The sequence below is a fragment of the Oreochromis aureus genome, linkage group 18 (genome assembly GCF_013358895.1).
Source record: "Oreochromis aureus strain Israel breed Guangdong linkage group 18, ZZ_aureus, whole genome shotgun sequence".
In the NCBI taxonomy this organism is placed as follows: domain Eukaryota; kingdom Metazoa; phylum Chordata; class Actinopteri; order Cichliformes; family Cichlidae; genus Oreochromis; species Oreochromis aureus.
In genome coordinates, this window is record NC_052959.1 from 15,086,007 (window position 1) to 15,104,764 (window position 18,758).

At 42.7% G+C, this 18,758-nt stretch overlaps 3 protein-coding genes across 5 annotated transcripts; all 3 read left to right on the plus strand.

Moving 5' to 3' along the window:
• The first annotated feature begins 358 nt into the window (after window positions 1-358).
• Window positions 359-6,987, plus strand: LOC120434389. The gene is made up of 5 exons (XM_039602424.1): window positions 359-777; window positions 1,295-2,538; window positions 3,809-3,881; window positions 4,882-5,034; window positions 5,772-6,987. The coding sequence occupies exons 2-5, from the start codon at window positions 1,329-1,331 to the stop codon at window positions 6,985-6,987; spliced, it is 2,652 nt and encodes an 883-aa protein (XP_039458358.1). The 5' UTR covers window positions 359-777; window positions 1,295-1,328.
• A 494-nt stretch (window positions 6,988-7,481) lies between these two features.
• On the plus strand, window positions 7,482-10,127 carry si:ch211-13f8.1 (uncharacterized protein KIAA1614). The gene is made up of 5 exons (XM_031755889.2): window positions 7,482-7,614; window positions 7,997-8,216; window positions 8,640-8,752; window positions 8,858-9,048; window positions 9,187-10,127. The coding sequence occupies exons 1-5, from the start codon at window positions 7,523-7,525 to the stop codon at window positions 9,378-9,380; spliced, it is 810 nt and encodes a 269-aa protein (XP_031611749.2). The 5' UTR covers window positions 7,482-7,522; the 3' UTR covers window positions 9,381-10,127.
• A 1,362-nt stretch (window positions 10,128-11,489) lies between these two features.
• Window positions 11,490-17,507, plus strand: tal1 (T-cell acute lymphocytic leukemia 1). 3 transcript variants are annotated; one of them, XM_039602869.1, is made up of 4 exons: window positions 11,490-11,646; window positions 12,884-13,551; window positions 13,891-14,009; window positions 14,930-17,507. In XM_039602869.1, exons 2-4 carry the CDS (start codon window positions 13,013-13,015, stop codon window positions 15,457-15,459), a joined length of 1,188 nt encoding a protein of 395 aa, XP_039458803.1. In that variant the 5' UTR covers window positions 11,490-11,646; window positions 12,884-13,012; the 3' UTR covers window positions 15,460-17,507. The 3 variants fall into 3 exon arrangements, with proteins under 3 accessions (XP_039458803.1, XP_031611752.2, XP_039458804.1); XM_031755892.2 differs by having other exon boundaries at window positions 13,891-13,979; XM_039602870.1 differs by having other exon boundaries at window positions 12,976-13,551.
• Window positions 17,508-18,758: the final 1,251 nt, after the last annotated feature.

The following is an 18,758-nucleotide window of genomic DNA, read 5'->3' on the forward strand; positions in this document are numbered from 1 at the left end:
AATATGTTTGTGTATCTGTATTCGAAACATAGACAAAAGAAGGGAAGAGGAGAGCTCAGACAGATTAAAACAGAGGGAGGGAGCTGTATTGACAAATAAGAATCAGCTGACATTTGTTTTTGCGAGACAAAATTAGACCCGTGCTCCCTAAAACGCAGCATACCCCACTTCCTTGCAATCAGAGTCACCGAAATAAAGATTGAAAAGTATCTGGGATATCTCATTTGGGCGAGAGGTCCCCAAGCCATTTTACTAGAATTGTTTTCTCTTTTTCATTGGGTTATTATTATTTTTACAGCGGGGAGGGAATCGGTGTGTGTGCACTTGCGCAACACAGAGCTCCACTCGACGTCGGGTTTGTGAGGCAAGAGCGAAATTAAAGCAGGCATTTTTTTTATTCCATTTTTGTTTAATCCCACTGATTTCTGAGGGGATTATCAGACCAGGCATGATTGAGAGACCGCTGACTCGCCTGACACCGCTCGGAGCTACGTAGAGCGACAGAGAAAGAGGGAGAGTGAAAACAGAACCTCAGAATCTGGAGAAACATTTGGAAATCTTGTTATTATCATTATTATTTCATCCACGGGGACGTCGCTCGTCTTGCCTGTTGGTGACGCGAGGATGCGCGCTGCAATAACTGCACGCTTGGCGCAGCTTTTTATTATGGAGGGCAACTTTAATTTGTGCGGTTGCCCCAGAATTTATGGCAACTTTCTCGTGACCATCGACGCTGGGATTGCATGTCAAAGTACGCCGTCTTCAGTAAAAGTGCAGGTACATTAAAAAATGTTTGTTAGCCTTCTAATAGCGAAACCAACCTGTCTCTTAATGTGATGAGAAGCTACTTTGTTAATGATAATGATGTGTTAAAATTGGTTTTATGGATGCGGTTTGCATAATTACCAACAGTAGCTTGTACAAAACTGCTGCTGTGCGTATTTCTTATGGGTAAATAATGAATTTTAAATACTTTAACTGATCCCCCCCAGTTTTTCTATAAATGAATGGCAAACAGGAAAAAAAATGGTTTATTATTTCTGATATATACAACCAAACATAAACATATAATACTGCTTATTCCCTGTAGGGTCTCAGTTGCAGGCAGCAGTTGCTTATTCTGATTCCAAAGGATTATCCTGTGCCCTGCAAAGTAATCACTGGATAAGGCAACGTGACAGAGTCCACATTACATATCTCCTTACACGGCACACAGGAAAAAAGTATCTGGTAACAGAGATGTAGAATACACTGAATAGGAAATGTTTTTAACTTTCTTGTTCTTTATTTTCAGAATCTCTTTGGACTTTCTTGTGCATGACTAGCCAATGGAGGAAGAGAAAGCCGCTGATAATATCCAATCAAAATCCGGCTCCCCTTTGCCCACCGGGCTTCCCATAAACTGGGGACTCGTTACTGGGCCTGTTCCTGAGCCTGTTTTCCCACCCACCACTACTTTGAATACTTCTCTTCCTCCCCCTGCTCAAAGTTCAGCTGTGCACGCCCTGCAGACCAAGGTGAAGTCGATCACGCAGAGAAGAACAAGGGGAAGAGACAGGGAGAAAGACAGAGAAAGATTTGACACGGAGGTGCTGGTGAGCAACCCAGCGGGGCACATTTCATCTGAAGTCCTCCTTAGACAGAGACCCAAAGTGAAAGGCCAGCTGTTTCTGCCTGCTCCCTCCTGGCGATCAGGTGGTGCAAAGGACTTAAGCAGCAGTGATGAAGAGGAGGAGGTAGAGGTACAAGTCAGTCTGGAGATCCACAGTCCTCCCGCTGAAGCACAAGTTGTACAGCAGGGGGAGGAAGTGGAAGAGGAGCAGTCAGAAAACAATGATGGACAGGTCAGTCATCCAACAGGTCAGCCTTGTGGGCTTGGAGAGGGCACCAGTCTGGAGAGTCTTCTGTCTGACAACTCAAGCACTAGCAAGGATGGCCCATCCCCTTCCCCTCCTCCTCTTCCACCACCACCTGTGCTCTCCTCCAACATCTCTGCTTCTACAACATCGTCCTTTACTTCTTCCACTTCTTCTCCTTCAGCAAGACACTGGGCCCCTCCAAAGGGCTTCTGGAGAGTAGCACGTCCAGAAACGTTGCTTCTCAATGGGGTTGACCCTCACAATACACCCCCCACATTACCACTAAAGGACTACACTCGGACAGAGGCACTAGCAGAGCCTCAGAGGAAGCCTAAACTGGCTGAAGCAGGCAACAAGAATGATGTGGGAGGTCTGGCGAATGACTATGATGTGTCTTCTGAAATCCAAAACTCTAATAGTGTGGAGTGGTACCTGGACAAGTATGAGCAGAGGGAGACAGATGTGACTGATCCCAATAAAGGACTGTGCAGTTCAGACAGCTCGGAGAGCATGTCTTCACAAAGTGGAGTCCTTTGCGCTGATGATAAACTGAGGGTGAAGGAGAGGGCCTATGCAAAGTTAAGGGAAAGACAACAACACTACAGGGAAGTGAGAGAACTGCACGAAGGAGAAATCACTGGCTATTACGAAGAAACAACGTACAGAGTGGATTATAATGGTAGGTCTATTAAGGAAAATAATAGAGAAAGCTAAAAAGTAATGCATGGAGCCATCTGAGAAGGGCTTTAGTAATACTTTACTGATAAATAAGCTGTAAAGTGTTTTGAAACTCCTGGCCATGGCATGAAATACATAACTTTACTTTTGCAGTATTATTATGCTATACAATAATAGCATTTTTAGTAGCGTGCCTTTATTTAAAAAAAGAAAAAAAAACACATGCTGCCATATTTTTGACAACAATACTTGATATAGTTTCAATAACAGGTTGTGACTTAGTCATAATTTTTTTCTGTATTACTTTAGCTTCCTCATGAAGTGTAGTCGAATGTTATGAGCTGGATCAGCTCCTGTGGCGTGTTAGCATTTTGGATGAGGACAGAAAATGTTAAATTTTGCATTTGATTTTTTTTCCCTAACAACCTTCTAAAGCTGGAAAATTGTCAATAATTTATGCACATTGTCTGCTTAGAATGATTTCCATCTGTTGCAGCCATTTAAAGTGCCCCATTCAGCCGTAGTCTGCCTACCTACAATGTTGTATTGAAACGCAGAATGTAACCTGGCTGGTTCCCAGTGCTGAACAGATGTCAGATGTGCAGATGTGCATGCGGGTGTTACTATTAATAGAGCAGTGGGGGAAGTGTCCCTGTCTTTTTTATCTCTGCCGGCGCGCTAATGGATGTCTTTGTATGTGTGTAGGATGACAGATGATATATTTTCCCATGCAATGATCATGTGGTATTGCACAGATCTCAGTTTCAATGCCCAGTACGAGAGATGCAGGTGCAGGTCCGTGATGATGAGATGATTTTGCCCTCTTGTCTCTGGGAAATCTGCTTTTATCCTTCAGCAGTTACATAATCTGTGTATGGGTGTGTGTGCGTGTGTGTGTCTTGTTTTGTTTTGGGGTTGGGTTTTTTTGTCCGAGATTAAAGATGAGTTAGGGATGACCTCCGAGACTGCCACTGAGTCTAATCTGAACGTAATGTTATAAGGTTTATGAAAATCCTTTTGATCATAGCAAGTCCCAATTTCTTTGATACCCAAATGTCCTTGTAGGTCACGTCATGGCTGACTGCTCTCTCTGCAGTTGTGTTTGCCGCAAGGCAAGTCCTGAAAAATGGAACATTAAACAATAATTTAATGTGCTGTAGCACATTATGTCTGGGTGAAGGAAGAAACAAAGACAAGAAATCCTTTTATCTGGAAGAAATTTTGACTGCGCTCTTATATATGCTCATATCTTTTTCCTTTTTTAATATCAGTTGCAGGTGCCCATCCTGTTTTGGACACCTCACACTCAGCCATTCTGGCCCAGGAACTTGAACCCTATTTAAGGTGAGCGATGCAGTTCCTGGCAAGGATAGTGACAGATAATCTCTGTGGACTATTTATATCCTCTCCTCATAAATTTCACTTTTACAGCTGCACTTGAGAAAATCTACCCAATGAGGCAACTATGCCTGGTGCACAATCCAAACAAACATTTTGATAATCGGGTTTAATCACAGGGAAGAGATGATGTCGAGTATTATCAAAAGCAGTGCACTGGGGATACTGAGCGAGTATCAATTATGTGTTATATCTGATACTCGCTCGTCACTTGTCGACCTGACTCACTGTTATCTTTTTTCACCAGTTGCACTATTTTGGAAGCCATCCTTTTAATAAAGGTTGTTATTTTGAACATGGTTATAAACTGTAGAATAAAGAGCTGCATATGATATTTAAAGACAGGCTTCAACTTTGTTGATTTCCTTTTTCTGGTGTTTGAATACTGTGGTGACACAACAAACTGTAATCTAGTGAAAGACAATATGTTCTCATCTTGTCATACAGGAGAGAATGAATCACACTTAGTCCATTACAAAGATAATCCACGTGGCTGGTGTATCATGCTATCTTTATCACTGGGCCAGGGGATAAAGAGAAGTACAGACGATGAAGCACAATGCAGAGCGGCTTAGCTGCTGGGCATAAAGATGGATGGATGAATGGATAAATGGATGGATGACATTCCCCTTTGCTGCTGACCACTAGAGCCACGCCCCAGTCTATCTATCTGATATTACATAAAACAGCTTAGGAAGACGCAGCTTGCTGGGCTCCGTGTTAAGTCAATCTTTGGGGAAATATGATGTCTCTGGATATGTGTCAGCACAGAATAAGCTTTGAAAATTTGAACACTTTATCAAATATTCAGCATTCTCAGACAGATGCAGGCAGATTGTCTCATTAGCGAGTTAAACTCTATCCATTCCCCTGCTGTTTTTGTCACCATAATAATTCATTTCTGTACTAATTTCCACTCTCTGTCTCTCTTCCCATTGCTCCTCAGGTCACTTCTTGTAATCAGCGATGAACTACCTCTAAGCCCAAGACACGAGCAGGCCAAGCTTCTTCTGGAGCGAGCAAGACTCAAGGCTCGCTCCAATCACATCAAAGGCGATCGCCCCAGCAGACGCTCCCATTCTGATCAAAGATCCACCGTGTAAGTTGACTTTAAAAGGCCTATGTGGGCTTGTGGGATTGAGGTTAGAGACTGTGAAAGTCCCACTTTGAGCGTGTCTGCTTCTTCTTTTTTTCCTGTTTATGCACTTCTTATGTTTGTTTATCACTTTGCTCCCATCCTTACGTCTCCCTCCCAACACTTCTTCTGTGCTTTGTCTATCCTTCTTTTGCACTTGGCCTTTTCTGGCAAAGCTAATGTTGCATAACCGAAAACAAGTTAAAGCTTAAGAACTTGACTTTTGCTTTGTAATTACATAAGCAAAGCTGACAATGTTTTGAAAATGTTTGCTTTTATTCTTTTTATGTAATAGTGTGTACTTTGTGTAGTTTTGTTTCTGAAATCCCTTTAAATCAGCAGGAAGTTTTCACTTAAATTAGGATTAGGAGAATTTGCAATATACCCTACATTCCTGACTGCTTCACTAACCTGGTCATTGGTGCCTGAGACAGACAAAGTCGTAACACATACAGCATGTCTTATTGCAGTTTATATAAATGTCATTTTAGCACCTTGTATTTTGATATTATGTGCCCAGTGGTGCACATTTTATTGAGTCTTATGTTTGCTACCATCTGATGCTGAGATGACGGATTCAGCTTTCCTACATTTTTCACATTTGACTTTTATAAACTAATAACATAAAAATGGAGAACTTGACAAAGTATCTGGCGCTTTAAACTTGTCTGCGATACCCACACCTCTGTCATTTTTTACAGGAGGAAACAGCAGGTTGAATCTCCCAGTCCAACAACAGTACAAAAAGCTGTTCAAACCAAAGAAGAGCTCCCAGCTCAAGTCTCATCTGGTCCCCTGCTTGTCCCCAGTCAGAGAGACACTTCGCCCAGCGACCAAGTAGGTCGAACCAGAAGGTACGGTTGCTCACCCACCCGTGTACGCTTTGAGGATGAATCGGAAAAAGAAGCAGAGTCTCGCTACTTGGACAGAGTGAGACAGCGTGGCAGGCCCGGGACGCCCAGGTTCAAGAGTAAAGACAGCAATATAGATTCCAGCAGCAGTGGCTCAGAGAGGAACAGAAACCACAGAAGTGTTTCTATGCCTCCTATACAGAAGCAAGAGGATGAGCCTGCTGTTGGTGAAACCACAACAGTGGTTAAAGAGATAATAGTGCTGGTGAAGAAATGTGAATCATGTGGTTCTGTGGTAAGGGAACCTCAGCCAGTTTCATCGCCACCAGATCCAAAGCACGCTGAGCCTCAGCAGCCTGGTAACCCTGAGGACCCAAGAGGAAAAGTGGCTCCTCGCTGGGTGTCACCAAACAAAGCGGAGGCAAGTACTCGTCCTAAAGCTCCTCTTACTGTCACCTTCGCCGGCGCTTATGTTTTGGGGGAAAATAGAGAAATTAGTACAGGATGGAAGTCATCAGGGTTTGGGAAACTTAGGAGAAGGAGCAGGAAAGGAGAAAGTCGGTTAGAGTCTGGTCATGGTCCTTATGGCCCGTCGTGGGCTCAGCGGCGTAACTCAAATCCACGTAACAGAGTCAACCTGAGCAGAGCTGTTTCATTTGCACCTGGTAGCCCCATTTCTCTGGAGCCACGTTTGCTTGAAGCATCTGGTGGACTAAGGGAGTCACCAACCCCTGCATTACCTATCAAGTCAGCTCTGAAGTCAAGCTCAAGAAATCGCTCTGCTGCTGGTCAGTCCACGGTTCAGTTCCAGATGACCTCAAATCAGGGAGGAGAGGGTGGAGCCCAATCTCTGCTGGATTCTCCAGACACAAGGAGGGAGTCTCCAGCATCTTTAACCCCAGGGGTGCCTGCTACTAGCAGCCCAGTGTCCTGCATTAGACCCTCTACTCTGAGGTACTCCCCAGCCAGGCTAGCCACAGACCTGCACTGTATACCCAGCCAGGCTCTGAACTCTGGTGAGTGGCAACAGAATGCCACCCATTATACGCTTACCAGGTGCAGGTGAGTGGCAACAGAAATGTACATAAATACTATTAGCATGTTATAATTATTCTTAAAAGCAGCATTATACGCTTACACATACTATTCGTTTATCATTAATGTTTTAAATGTAGTCATGATCCTATTGTTGCAACTGAGCAAGAAACTAACTGACTAATTTCTATTCTTAGGGATATTTAACTTTATAATGAAGCCTTAATAAAGTAATGAGGAGGAAATGAAAAAGGCATGAGCTACAAAGTAAATGTTACTTTGACTACCTAATAAATGTTGATGAAAAAGTACAATATGTCTGTCTGAACTGCAGACAAGTGGAAGCATAAAGAAGCCTTTTTGGTTGTGCCTCTGAAGTGAACTGCAGCTACCTATAAACTGTACTTGTGTGCATTAATGTTGTAGTGTGGAAAAGAGCAGATAGAAGTTTACTTTCTGCAAAGATCAGGATAATACTGACATTCAATTATGTACTCTTTTCCTTTGTAGGCTTAAGTGGGGATTCTGGTTCTGGTTCAGAGTGCCGTGCAATACGTGGCCTGGGTATGTCTCGGGCTGAGGACCTCAGAGCGGAGCTATTGAGGGCTGAACATCTGAAAGCTGAGGCCTTGTGGGAGGAAAACTGTGATGGGTCTAGGTAAGCCAAGATAACAATGTTCTTGCCATAGCTTAGACAATAAATCCCTTGCCCCCACCAACACTGTTGTGCAGCAGTTAGTAGATTAAAACCCTGTCCTGCAGACAGGCTGTTGTTGTTGTTGTTAGAAAGCTTCTTTCGATACCAGGGCAATCCTGCCCTCTTTTGGTAATACAGTATATAGCTGTAGTCATTACGATCCTTTACAGAAGGAAAACAATAAAAAAAATTGTTTTCACAGCTCTTAAAAAAAATCTCAGTCCATAATAACAATTCTCATTGTGTGTGTAGTTCACACTGTGATGCAACACTGTCTAGATCAATATATTTAAAGTCTGTGCTAAGGTCTAATTAAAAAAAAATCACAATTTTCCTTTTACAGAAAGCTGGATGGGCGGCCAAAGCTCTTCCTACGTCGCTTCTTTTCCTCCATTGGCCTGAACAGCGTCGGTAGGCTTGTGAAAGGAGGTCGCTCCAGTAGTATGGAACAGCTCAGTATACCCACTGCCCCCCGGGCGAGCTCAACATCACCAAGCCCCACACGGAGACCGCAGCCCACTATCCGCATACAGAGGACACCCTCCCTGCAGACGCTGAATACGGTGAGCAAGAGGTGTAAATGTTTCGTTGTGTTGGGGACTGCTGCGCTCCTTTATCTGTTTTTAACATCATGATTGGCCACAATAAATGTATACAAATTTAACCTCATACAGGCAGAAGGTAAAAAGTAATGTCATTTTCCTGACATACCTGTACAAAGTTCATTTCAACAGTAGACCAGCCAAAGTTTCTACTTTGTACAGGTCTACTGCCTTCTCTGCAGCTTCAGGAATACACTAGTGGAATTAATTGTTCCAGCCAATCATAACACACCTCAGAATCATCCCTTTTTGTATGTGTGTGTGTGCTGTCAAACAGACCATATTTTTATAGGTGTAATAAAGGCAAAATATTATGCTTCTGGAAGCTGGTTTGGTGAAAAGAAATAAAAGCAGTTTATTACAGTGCCATTCATTTGCCACTAGGTGCTGCCACTGGCCCAGCTGCGTAAAGCCTCCTCTGTGCAGAGTTTAGAGAGAAGAACAGAGCGTTCAACGATACTTGGGGAGGTGCAAATACCATACGGCCTGGCACTCAGGTAGGTGTCTGTGGCAAACAAAACCAAGCAGAAGAACTGAGTGATGAAGATGACTTATGTAAATTCTCACACTCTTATTCAAATAATGAATTTCTGCTTCCTCAGCCCTGACAGCCCTCAGCTTGAGCTTCACAGGGCCTTGAGCGTTGAAGATGTACTTCCCTCTAGAATCGCACGTCCGGTGGGCCGGGTCACTCAGGCTTTCCCCGATGGGAGTATCCTCCTGGAGCTCATCAAACCCCCAAACGGTCCTTATGGTTTTGTTATTTCAAGGGGCAAAGGTCGACCAGACACAGGTATGTTTTAAAATTTTCAATTTCAATTTTTGTAATAATAAATACAGTAGAAATTCTATGAACCCAAAGACACATTTACTTCTAACTCATTTCTTTCTATTCATCTTCCTTCTCTTCTCTTTTTTCTCCTTTGTGCAGGTGTATATGTTGAAAAAGTGGGTGATGGCAGCGGAGAAGGCCCGTACGTAGGCCTCCTTGGCATCGGTGACGAAATTCTGCAGGTGAATGGAGAAGCAGTGGCCGGACTCACTTTAGACCAGGTGACGCGCCTCATGACCAGGGAAAGCACTGCTTCCCTTCGAATCATGCCCGCTCGACGCAATCAGCGCTGATTGACAGGACAGGCATGGCACACAGCCACTTCTCCTGGAGACACGCAGAGTAACTGACTGCTACAAACACTGCGGACTGACTGCAACAAATGGTAGACGTGCTGTAGTCAGTGCAGCACACTTGCAAATGCGTAGGTGGAAAAACAGGGTGAGGGCTTCGTTTCTCATAGTGCAAATCAACGTTAAATTATGTGGCATCACAAAGGATTGCAATAGAAACAAAAGCACATTACATACAAATCCAACCGTGCACAGAGTAGGCAAGTTAGAAAAGTTTAATGTATTTGAAAGTTAAGAAAAATTCAAACCTAATACGATTTCAATTTGTAAAATGATTTATTTTCTTCTTCTTTTTTAGTTGTCGTGAATTTTTCTTGTGATTCATTTTGCTCTTTATGTCACACAGAGCATGAGATCTCAAATGGTTAGTGATTGGAATTGTATTTTGTCACTTATTTGAAATTGTATACAGATATATATTTTTTAAGTACTGTTGCTTATTTATTTATTGGTCAAATAATTGATTATCTGTAGGGGTGTGGCACATGCTTGATCAATAGACCCTTGAGCTGGTGTGTAAAGAAAGAAAACAAATAATTATCTCATTTTGGGTTTGTTTTTTTTCCTTCAGTACATCATATTTCCCTGGGGCTCTGTATGGTCTCTTCATTTTGCTTGTGTTGTATCAAGTACTCTTTTATGAACCGGGTGCCGTTTTGCTTCTAAATAAAATAATATAGAGATTTATTTGTCGAAATGTTTATCCTTTAATTTAACAAATTAATTAATCATTCACATTCATGCCACAACTAAATCGCACACTTAGAAATGCTTACTCTGTTATGGCGTATTATATGTTTTATTTAAAGTTTCCAGTCACGTGCATGAATTTAGTTTCTCAATTAATTACTGTTTGGTGCATTTTTACGCAGAAGAGTGACGTTTCAACGGAAGATTACGAAAATAATCACATGAAAGGGAATTGTTTCAGGCACGGATCACGCACAGGATGTAGGATCAAGGTCGTGACTTCTGCTTTAACAGACCTGCTATAGGGTCGTGACTCAGTGTGGAGTTCGATCTTTAAAATCTATCTATCTATCTATCTATCTATCTATCTATCTATCTATCTATCTATCTTCAGCAGTCTTCAATCATCCTGCTCATTTGGTTAAATGCGCTTATTTTCTACTTTCGCAAAGTGTTTTGAAATGTGTTAAAAATCCGTTATTAGGATGTACCTGCCACCATTTATACTCTACTGAATGTACTCTGATAGCATGTCACCGTTGATGCTCTGCTCGTTTATCTGATGTGACCAGAAGCCAATCCGCTTTTATCTCCCCGAGCCATGACTCCCCAGGGACCCGGGGGAACCGCCGGCCCCATCCCCAACATTTCCAATGGCACACACACACACACACACACACACACACACACACACACACACACACACACACACACAAAGCACATTTTATTATGAACGTGTTTATCGATAAAGAAATAGTGTCACATTCAATTAATAGTGTCAAAATGATTAGACCCCCTCATTTTTACCAGTCCATTGTATCAGTGGCGCATTCATCCTCGGGGCGCAGAAATGGATATGGATTAATGGACAGAATAAACTGAACAAAAAAAAAAAAATAATAATAATAATAAAACATACAAAAAGAAAAAAGGTAGAGGGCCCTCTGTTATTATCGGTTATCTTACTGCAGGATAAATGAGCTTAGCGAAAAAACCCTTTGTTGAAAATATAAATAGGTCAAAAGCTTAACCTGAGCTTTTGTTTATTGCGTAAAAAAATAAATAAATAAAAATTAAAACACCTCAACTGTAGCTCAGGCTACACTATACCACCTCACGTTGTTACAGGCCGTTGCGCTGTGCCTGTTTGCTTTTTTTTTAATGCTTTGCCCTCCACAAGACTATATAGCCCACGACAGCCAAATAATAATGAATCATTTCATAAATAATGGGTTTAGGGGCTTATCGGGAATGAAGAGGCCGCTGCCGCGCGCTTATCTCACTCGGCCACATTGCGGCCTGTGTTCCGCTCCCCATACTGAGGGAGCGCACTGGATGCGGCGAGGAATAACTCAGCTACACACATACACATACACACATATAGACACGCACACACATACACACACTACTCCACAACTGGTAGAGAGAAGAAAAAAAAAGAAAAACCTCAGACATGGATGACCCACTCACAAAATGGCTCCACTTACACAGTAACATCAACAACACGGCTGGAACGGTAAGTCCCCCCAAAAACACCTCTTCATTTAAACCAGCGCATTTTTCGCTCTGTACGCGGTAATTTGAGCGCGTTCGTCTTGGTTTTATTGATGTAATGAGCGACATTTTTAGTCTATATTTTCTGCTATTGTCCGATCGGATGGTTGGAGTCTACGGCATGAAATAACGGATGCGAGGCCTGCTGGAGAATTCCCAGAAATTATGGTGCGTTTTCTTTTTTTTTTTAAATTCTCCGTCTGCCGTTCGTTTAAAAGGAAAAACATTTCCAGGAAATTTATCAAATGATTTACGTCTGAAACACCTGAAACTGGTCATTGTGGGGGAACTCCTGATGTTCGGCGTTAACACCAGCACTATATGGCCTTACCCTCGATAAAACAAAAAAAAAAAAATTAGACAACCTGCTCTGAATTCTTTGCGCGCGAAAACGATCCCGTTCGAGCATTTTTTGGACTATTATTTCTCATTTGCAAAGGGAGGAAGGAAAACAGAAAGGCGGATTTTTATTTTTCTTAATTTTTTAACTTCGACGAATAGTGGTCATTATCAACCTTCCTTTTAGCCCTCGCATCCACAGCTTTCCTCCACGATAGTTTTACATTTAACAGCAGCGAAAATGATGCTTTTCATATCCGATCTTATAATTAACGCGGACATCTAACGTCCCTGTAAGATATAGGCGTAACGCCTTAACTGTAGCCCAGTGAAGGCCATGCAAGCGTTTGATAAGAGCTTCATAATAACAACAAAACAAACAGGCGCAGACAAGACTCCTAATAAAATAAATAAAATAAGGGGTTACACCTGCAGCTGTAAATTAAATGGTGACAAAATAATCAACTGTGGAAATGTCATAAAATGTCCAGTGAGCCCTGAAAAGAATTCATCGTGTTTCCATTTAGCTTGAAAACACTCTCACCTTCGATAGTTTGAGAAATAATGGTTTGATTCTGGAAAACTGCAGATGTTTGAATGTGATGGTCATACAGTGTCGAGTTATTTCTTTGTCATGGAACAATATCACAGGAAAATCGGTGGCCTTTTCTTATTCGGTTTGGAAAATGTCGAATAAAATGTATCACCTGAGGGGGGAAAATAATTTAACTGCTAATTCAATTTGCTAATTTAAGCTTTACAGCATTCATATAATTTACAGTTTAAGAACAGTACTTTGAATAAGGATAAGAGCCAGAATAATAGCTCGGTGATGATGTTTCATTGTTAATTTTCTTTAGGCTTGCGTGGACAGCAAATGCGTGGTTATATCTGACGTTTTGCCACAAACGATGCACTGAACTATGGATTAATCGAGGGAAATCTCATTTAGGACGTAGTGGACTCTAGCGAGTGGTGACGGCATAAAAATGATGGAAAAGCGGCAACAGGAGCTTTGTCCCGAAAGTCCCGATGCAGGGTCCGGTCCTAATAAACGGGAGGACTCCGCCATCATCTCCAGACAGAACGGATGCAAGGAGGACGGGGAGCCGAGGAGAGAGGAGGGGGAGGAGGAAGAAGAGGAGGAGGAGGAGGAGGAGGAGAGGGGAGGGAGCTTCAAGGGGGTTGAGGAGACGGATGACGTTCCTCTGCAGAACTCGAACAACGGGACCAGCATCAGCATCATCATCAACGGCGTTGCCAAGGAAACTGCCTCTCACAACGCCCTTGACCTGAAAAGGGAAGTGCCGGTGATCGAGCTCTCCAGGAGGGACGCTATAAAAGCGGTGCAACAGAGGACTGAGAGCCATTTGGTGCCGATCACGGAACTTCGCAGACCTCCACCGCTGCCGCTGCCGCCGCCGCAACGAGACGACGCTCGAATGGTCCAACTGAGCCCAAACGCGTTCCCTGTCCCAGCGCGGGCGATGCTCTACAACCTGGCACAGCCTCTCGCCGCCATCAACAGGTAAAGGCTGAGTGAGAAAAGGAAGGGGGAAAAATCAAAACAAAAAACATACAGTTTCATGAATGCACATAGAAAGTTTGATGGTTATTAGACCCAATTATGCCTTTCTGTAAAAGGACAGGGGACAAGATGCTTATTGTATTACTGAGGTTACGTTATGTTTACATTATTGAGCATGTGCATATGTGACAGATAATGTGTGTGCTTGTGTGTGTGTGTCCTGCTGCAATGAGTGGAGAGCATTAAGATCTTTTAGAAGCAGTGAAGGAAACTGTGTACAGTGGAATTCATGTGACCTCATGTACCTGTGCACCTTTTGTCTCCTTTCTGTTGACATAGTCTCGGAGGAGAGTCGGAGCAGTACAGCATGTACCCCAGCAACAGGGTAAAGCGCCGCCCGGCGCCTTATGAGGTTGAACTCGACGAGGGTAGGCGCATTTTAGATCTTTATAAGTATGGTAAGATGCACTTCTGCCGTGTCCTCCTTCTGCCAGTTTAGTCCCCCCCCCTCCCAAACGTCCCTTCTCCATCACCATTGTCATTCATTCACTGACATGGAGCTATACCGTACCTAATCTGAGTCTCGCAGAAGATGCCTTGCCAAAGGAAAATTCAGAAAGGGCTTCACCCATGAAGAATAAATGCATCATAATTCACGGGGCTAAATAAATGCTAATCTGAATGTCAAATACATGTACCTGCATGCCATTAAAGTAAACCCTTTTCAGGTGGATTTGGGGTTTATTTCATTTGAAACATCCTTTCCACTGCTGCCCACTCACTGCCACGTACAGGGGTGGAGGATGGGGGTGCTCCTGCCTCCATGCCAAGGTTTTACTGCAGAGTGGGCTGAAGGATTAAGATAGACTGGGTGTGTTCCAAGGGCAACAATAGCTTAGAAGACACCATTGTTGAAGGGTGAGAGGATGTGACTACCTGCAGTGAAGCATTTTACTATGACTAACTAAATAAAAAATATCTAGAATGTCAAATAGGGAGCACACAGGCTCCCTGACAACCTTTAAGGAGTTTGGCATGCCACACCAACCATTTCACTTGTATCACATATGGCACACATCTGATCCATCAGCTAAAAAATATCTGTGGCCATATACGGAGGACAATTTTAAAAGTTACTGCTTTAGAATTTGTTGAAGTTTGTTATTTTCATCCTGTACTTTCTCTCAAATAAATGTTTTGCCTCTCCCGCTGCTTCTTCTCCCACTCTTACTTTTGCGCTTGTGTTGATTTATCATTTTACAAATCATATTTTCTGCTTCAGCTCTGCATTTCATTGGTTTTTTTGCAAATGTGTTGGTGCCTTGTCTCCTTACTCTCCCCTTTTCTTGTCTTTTTCTCCTTCTTTCCATTCTGCTAGCTGGCCAGCCAAAGATTGTACGTCGCATCTTCACAAACAGTCGTGAACGTTGGCGGCAGCAGAATGTAAATGGGGCATTTGCAGAGCTTCGTAAACTCATTCCCACCCACCCTCCCGACAAGAAGCTGAGCAAAAACGAGATACTGCGGCTCGCTATGAAGTACATCAGTTTCCTCTCCAACCTCCTCGAGGATCAGGATGGTGGGAGGAATGTTGGCAGCACAACTGATGGGGACACAGGGCTGTTGGTTGGGGTTGCCGCCCATGAGGGGGGTCCTCAGGGTGGACCGCACCAGGACACAGTAGTGGGCTTAGCCAGGGATGATCTTTTGGAGACAATGTCGCCAGGCTCCAGCTGCGGAAGCCTACCTGATGGCGATGCTGAAGGCAGTCCTGAAAGCTTCATGGAGGACCAGGACTCGCCTCCAGCTCCAAGGACTCTAGCAACATCTCGCGGACCCCCACTTCATCTAGCTACTAGGGATCTGAGGCGCAATGGACGCCCGTTAGATAACTCCAGTCGCCGATGATGCTGACGCCAACAAACAACAACACAGCACCTGAGAGTGAAATGGAGGAACTAAAAAAAAAAAAAAAAAGGCGGACACACTCAGACCCTGTTATTTTTGAGTCATCAGTGTAGAAAGGAGAATTAAGCTCTGCATATTGAGATAGTGCTGTCCAAAATGGATGACGAGTGTGTTCTCGTCTCCACGCTGAACAGCTTGGTTGAATTTAAGACTTGTAAATTCTGCATGTCTCATGTCTTTGACAGACCTGCGGATTTCAGTGCTTTGAAAGCTCCAAAGACTGGATATCCTTACACAAAAGAAACGCCCCAATATATGAAAGAAAGAGCAAAGAAACAAAAACTAATAATAATCAGGCAATCGTCAATCAAACGACAAGCGTCTTATTCTGAGGATCAATGTTTCACTGATGTAACTATTAATTACAATATGACGCCACTGGAATTGATCCACCTTGCTTGCACGGCGCCGAAAGTAACAAGCACACCAGGAGATTTATCCTCGACAAGTTCAGTGTTTTAATTTAAAGACACAAAGGAAAATTTGCCTCATTCTGAGGCCATAAAAACACTGAGTGGACCCTAATTGTACCCATGCAATTCGTATGCATTGTAAATAGCATATAAATTTCCACTGCACAATGTAATAATAGTGACTCAAATTCAAGTCATGTGGATTAAGATGTACCATAGTGTGTTTGTCAGTGGGTTTACTAGCAAAATTGTCTTTTGGGAGACAGGATGACAAGAAGGAGGAGAAATTAGATGAACTAAAAAAAAGGAAAGAAAAAAGAAGTAAAGCAAGCGACTGAACATATAAGTACATCAATTGTGGTACAATTGACTTCTGTTACACTTTGGTGATGAGAAAATGTCACCAAATATGTCAGCAGACAGCAGAAAACAATCACACTGCCTGGAATGAATATATCTATTTGAAATTGCTGTGGAGGTACAAGACATGCAGTGTACAAAGTGTGGGTCACATGAAATCACGACATGACTCATGCAGTCCTTTTTTATATGAATGTTGCAGTGTTTTGTTTTGCTTGTTTGGGTTTTTTTTTAACTGTAAAGCAGTTGTAGTTTAGTAAGGTACACAAATAAATCCCTTCATTGCCATATTCTACACTTACATGTACAGACAACACATTAAAACACACACGCGCACACACACATGCACAAAGTTGCACATCCATGACTTTAGAGTATATGAAAATGACTTACACTGATTTCCCGGAGATGGGCTTTGTCACCAAATATTGGTATTGACCACTGATAGCTTACTGTTGATACGCATACGATACTGCTTTATGTAATTGTTCTTATTTTGTACACTTTTGTACAGGTGTGGTTACAGATTCTCTCCGCTAGCATTTTGAGTGCGATTCATTGAAGAAAAAGGAAACAAAAAAACACAATAATCAGATTTAAAGATGAATTAGTATGACATTACTATTATTGTCATGTCGGATTTAAACATCTTGCAAAACTAATAATATTGCAAATTCTTCTGAGCACGGCAGTCGTATACTGAAGCAGTCTCAGATCGTGACAGCCATCCTGCAAGCCAATTCTAACCTCAACAGCAGTTCCAGCTTCTCCAACCTTAACCCTTACTCTCCTTTGAAACTTGTCTTCATTTTAGAAGTTAATGATGCACTTAATGGAGACGTGCCTTTTGTTCTCTTAAGGAAAGGAAATGCCAATAATCTGAGTGTATAAACAGATTTAGGGCCCCGCAACGTGACTAATATCTGGATCGCACACATGCGCAAACAGACACACGCACACCATCACCACACAGTGTTAATATCATAAGAACACCAGCAGTTTTCTGACAAAGACACTTATGTATTGCTCACTGTTGTTGCTTTTTCAGCAGGACCTAGTAGCCTATATTGGTACCTTTGGTAACTATGGTATTTTATGAATTGCAGTAAAGGGACATTGTACGTTTGGTAATGACATATTTGTTGTATTATAGCTGTATCTATAAATATATCCAATGTTAAATTGATGAATTTTATATTAAAAAAATGAATAAAACAAACAGTCTTGTATATTTGATCTCACTCAAACATGCTGTGGGTCGACTGCAGTGCATTTCAAGTCAGCTTAGTTCATACGGTAGTCTTGTGGCCCTTCTCATACTATGTGAAATATTTTCCAAATTTTACACCATATTTAAGAGTTGCATAACCTCAGTGATTAATTCCTATAATGACATTCCTCGCAGCTGTTTCCCACCATATCTGCTCGGTTTATAGCTAAACCCAGCCCTCCTCAGAGAAACTCCTCCAATGAATGCTGGAATCCTCTCTTCCTCCCACCAAGTGACAACTTCCTGTGGAGGTTAACATGGCTCGGTGACCTTCAGGATATCCTGCCATTGTGAAAGTGGTTTTGACAGCCTCCACTGCATTCGTTTGTCTGCTGCTATGTCTGTACACACTGTGAAACAGCCACACTGATCAAGACTCCACCGCCCATAAATTCTTTACTTATTGAAGTTATGCTCCGCAGCCTGTGTTCATTAATAAAAAAGAAATTAGCTTTGTAGGTGTAGCTTAAGCACTTTTTTTTAGACTGCTTCCCTATATCCCATAAGTTTTCACAGAGGACTGTGCCACCGCTGCTACAACAGAATCAGCACTTAGACATTTCTGAAAGCTATAATTGCTTCCAGAGAGCATCAGAGACATCCAGGTGTTTGGAGACCTCTCCTGCGCTGTGCTCTGGCTGTGCTGGGACTCCGCGGAGGGGCTCTCTGGGTTAGTGCCTGCCAAACATTTACCTGCTCCACTGTTCCTAACTCTCCAAAAAGACACAGACTCACAAATGAGAGGGATACAGGGAGTGTACAGGGATTGAAAGAGAGCGAATGAGAGGAAGATTGTTGCGGGTGTGTGTTCATGTGTTTGTGTTTGTGAGAGCAGCGTTGTGTGTATGCTTATGCCCACTGCATGGATCTGTGTGTGTGTGAGAGAGAGAGCTGCTGTGCGTGTGTGTGTGTGTGTGTTTATCAGCTCAGTGCAGATGGGTGGCAGAGTGGCTCTTGCTGCCAAATGATTCAGTATGCTAATGAGTTGTTATCTGTAGTGCTGCAGGAACAATATACTGTCTTTCTCACAGTGGGAATCCAGCCTGTTGGGAGCAGATTACACTGCACACACCGCCAAGGTAGTTATTTATATTTTCACACAGAGTAGTAGGAAAATACATAAATGCAAACACACACACACACACACACACACACTTATGCACACATATCCGCAGATAGGCCTATAAACAAACAAG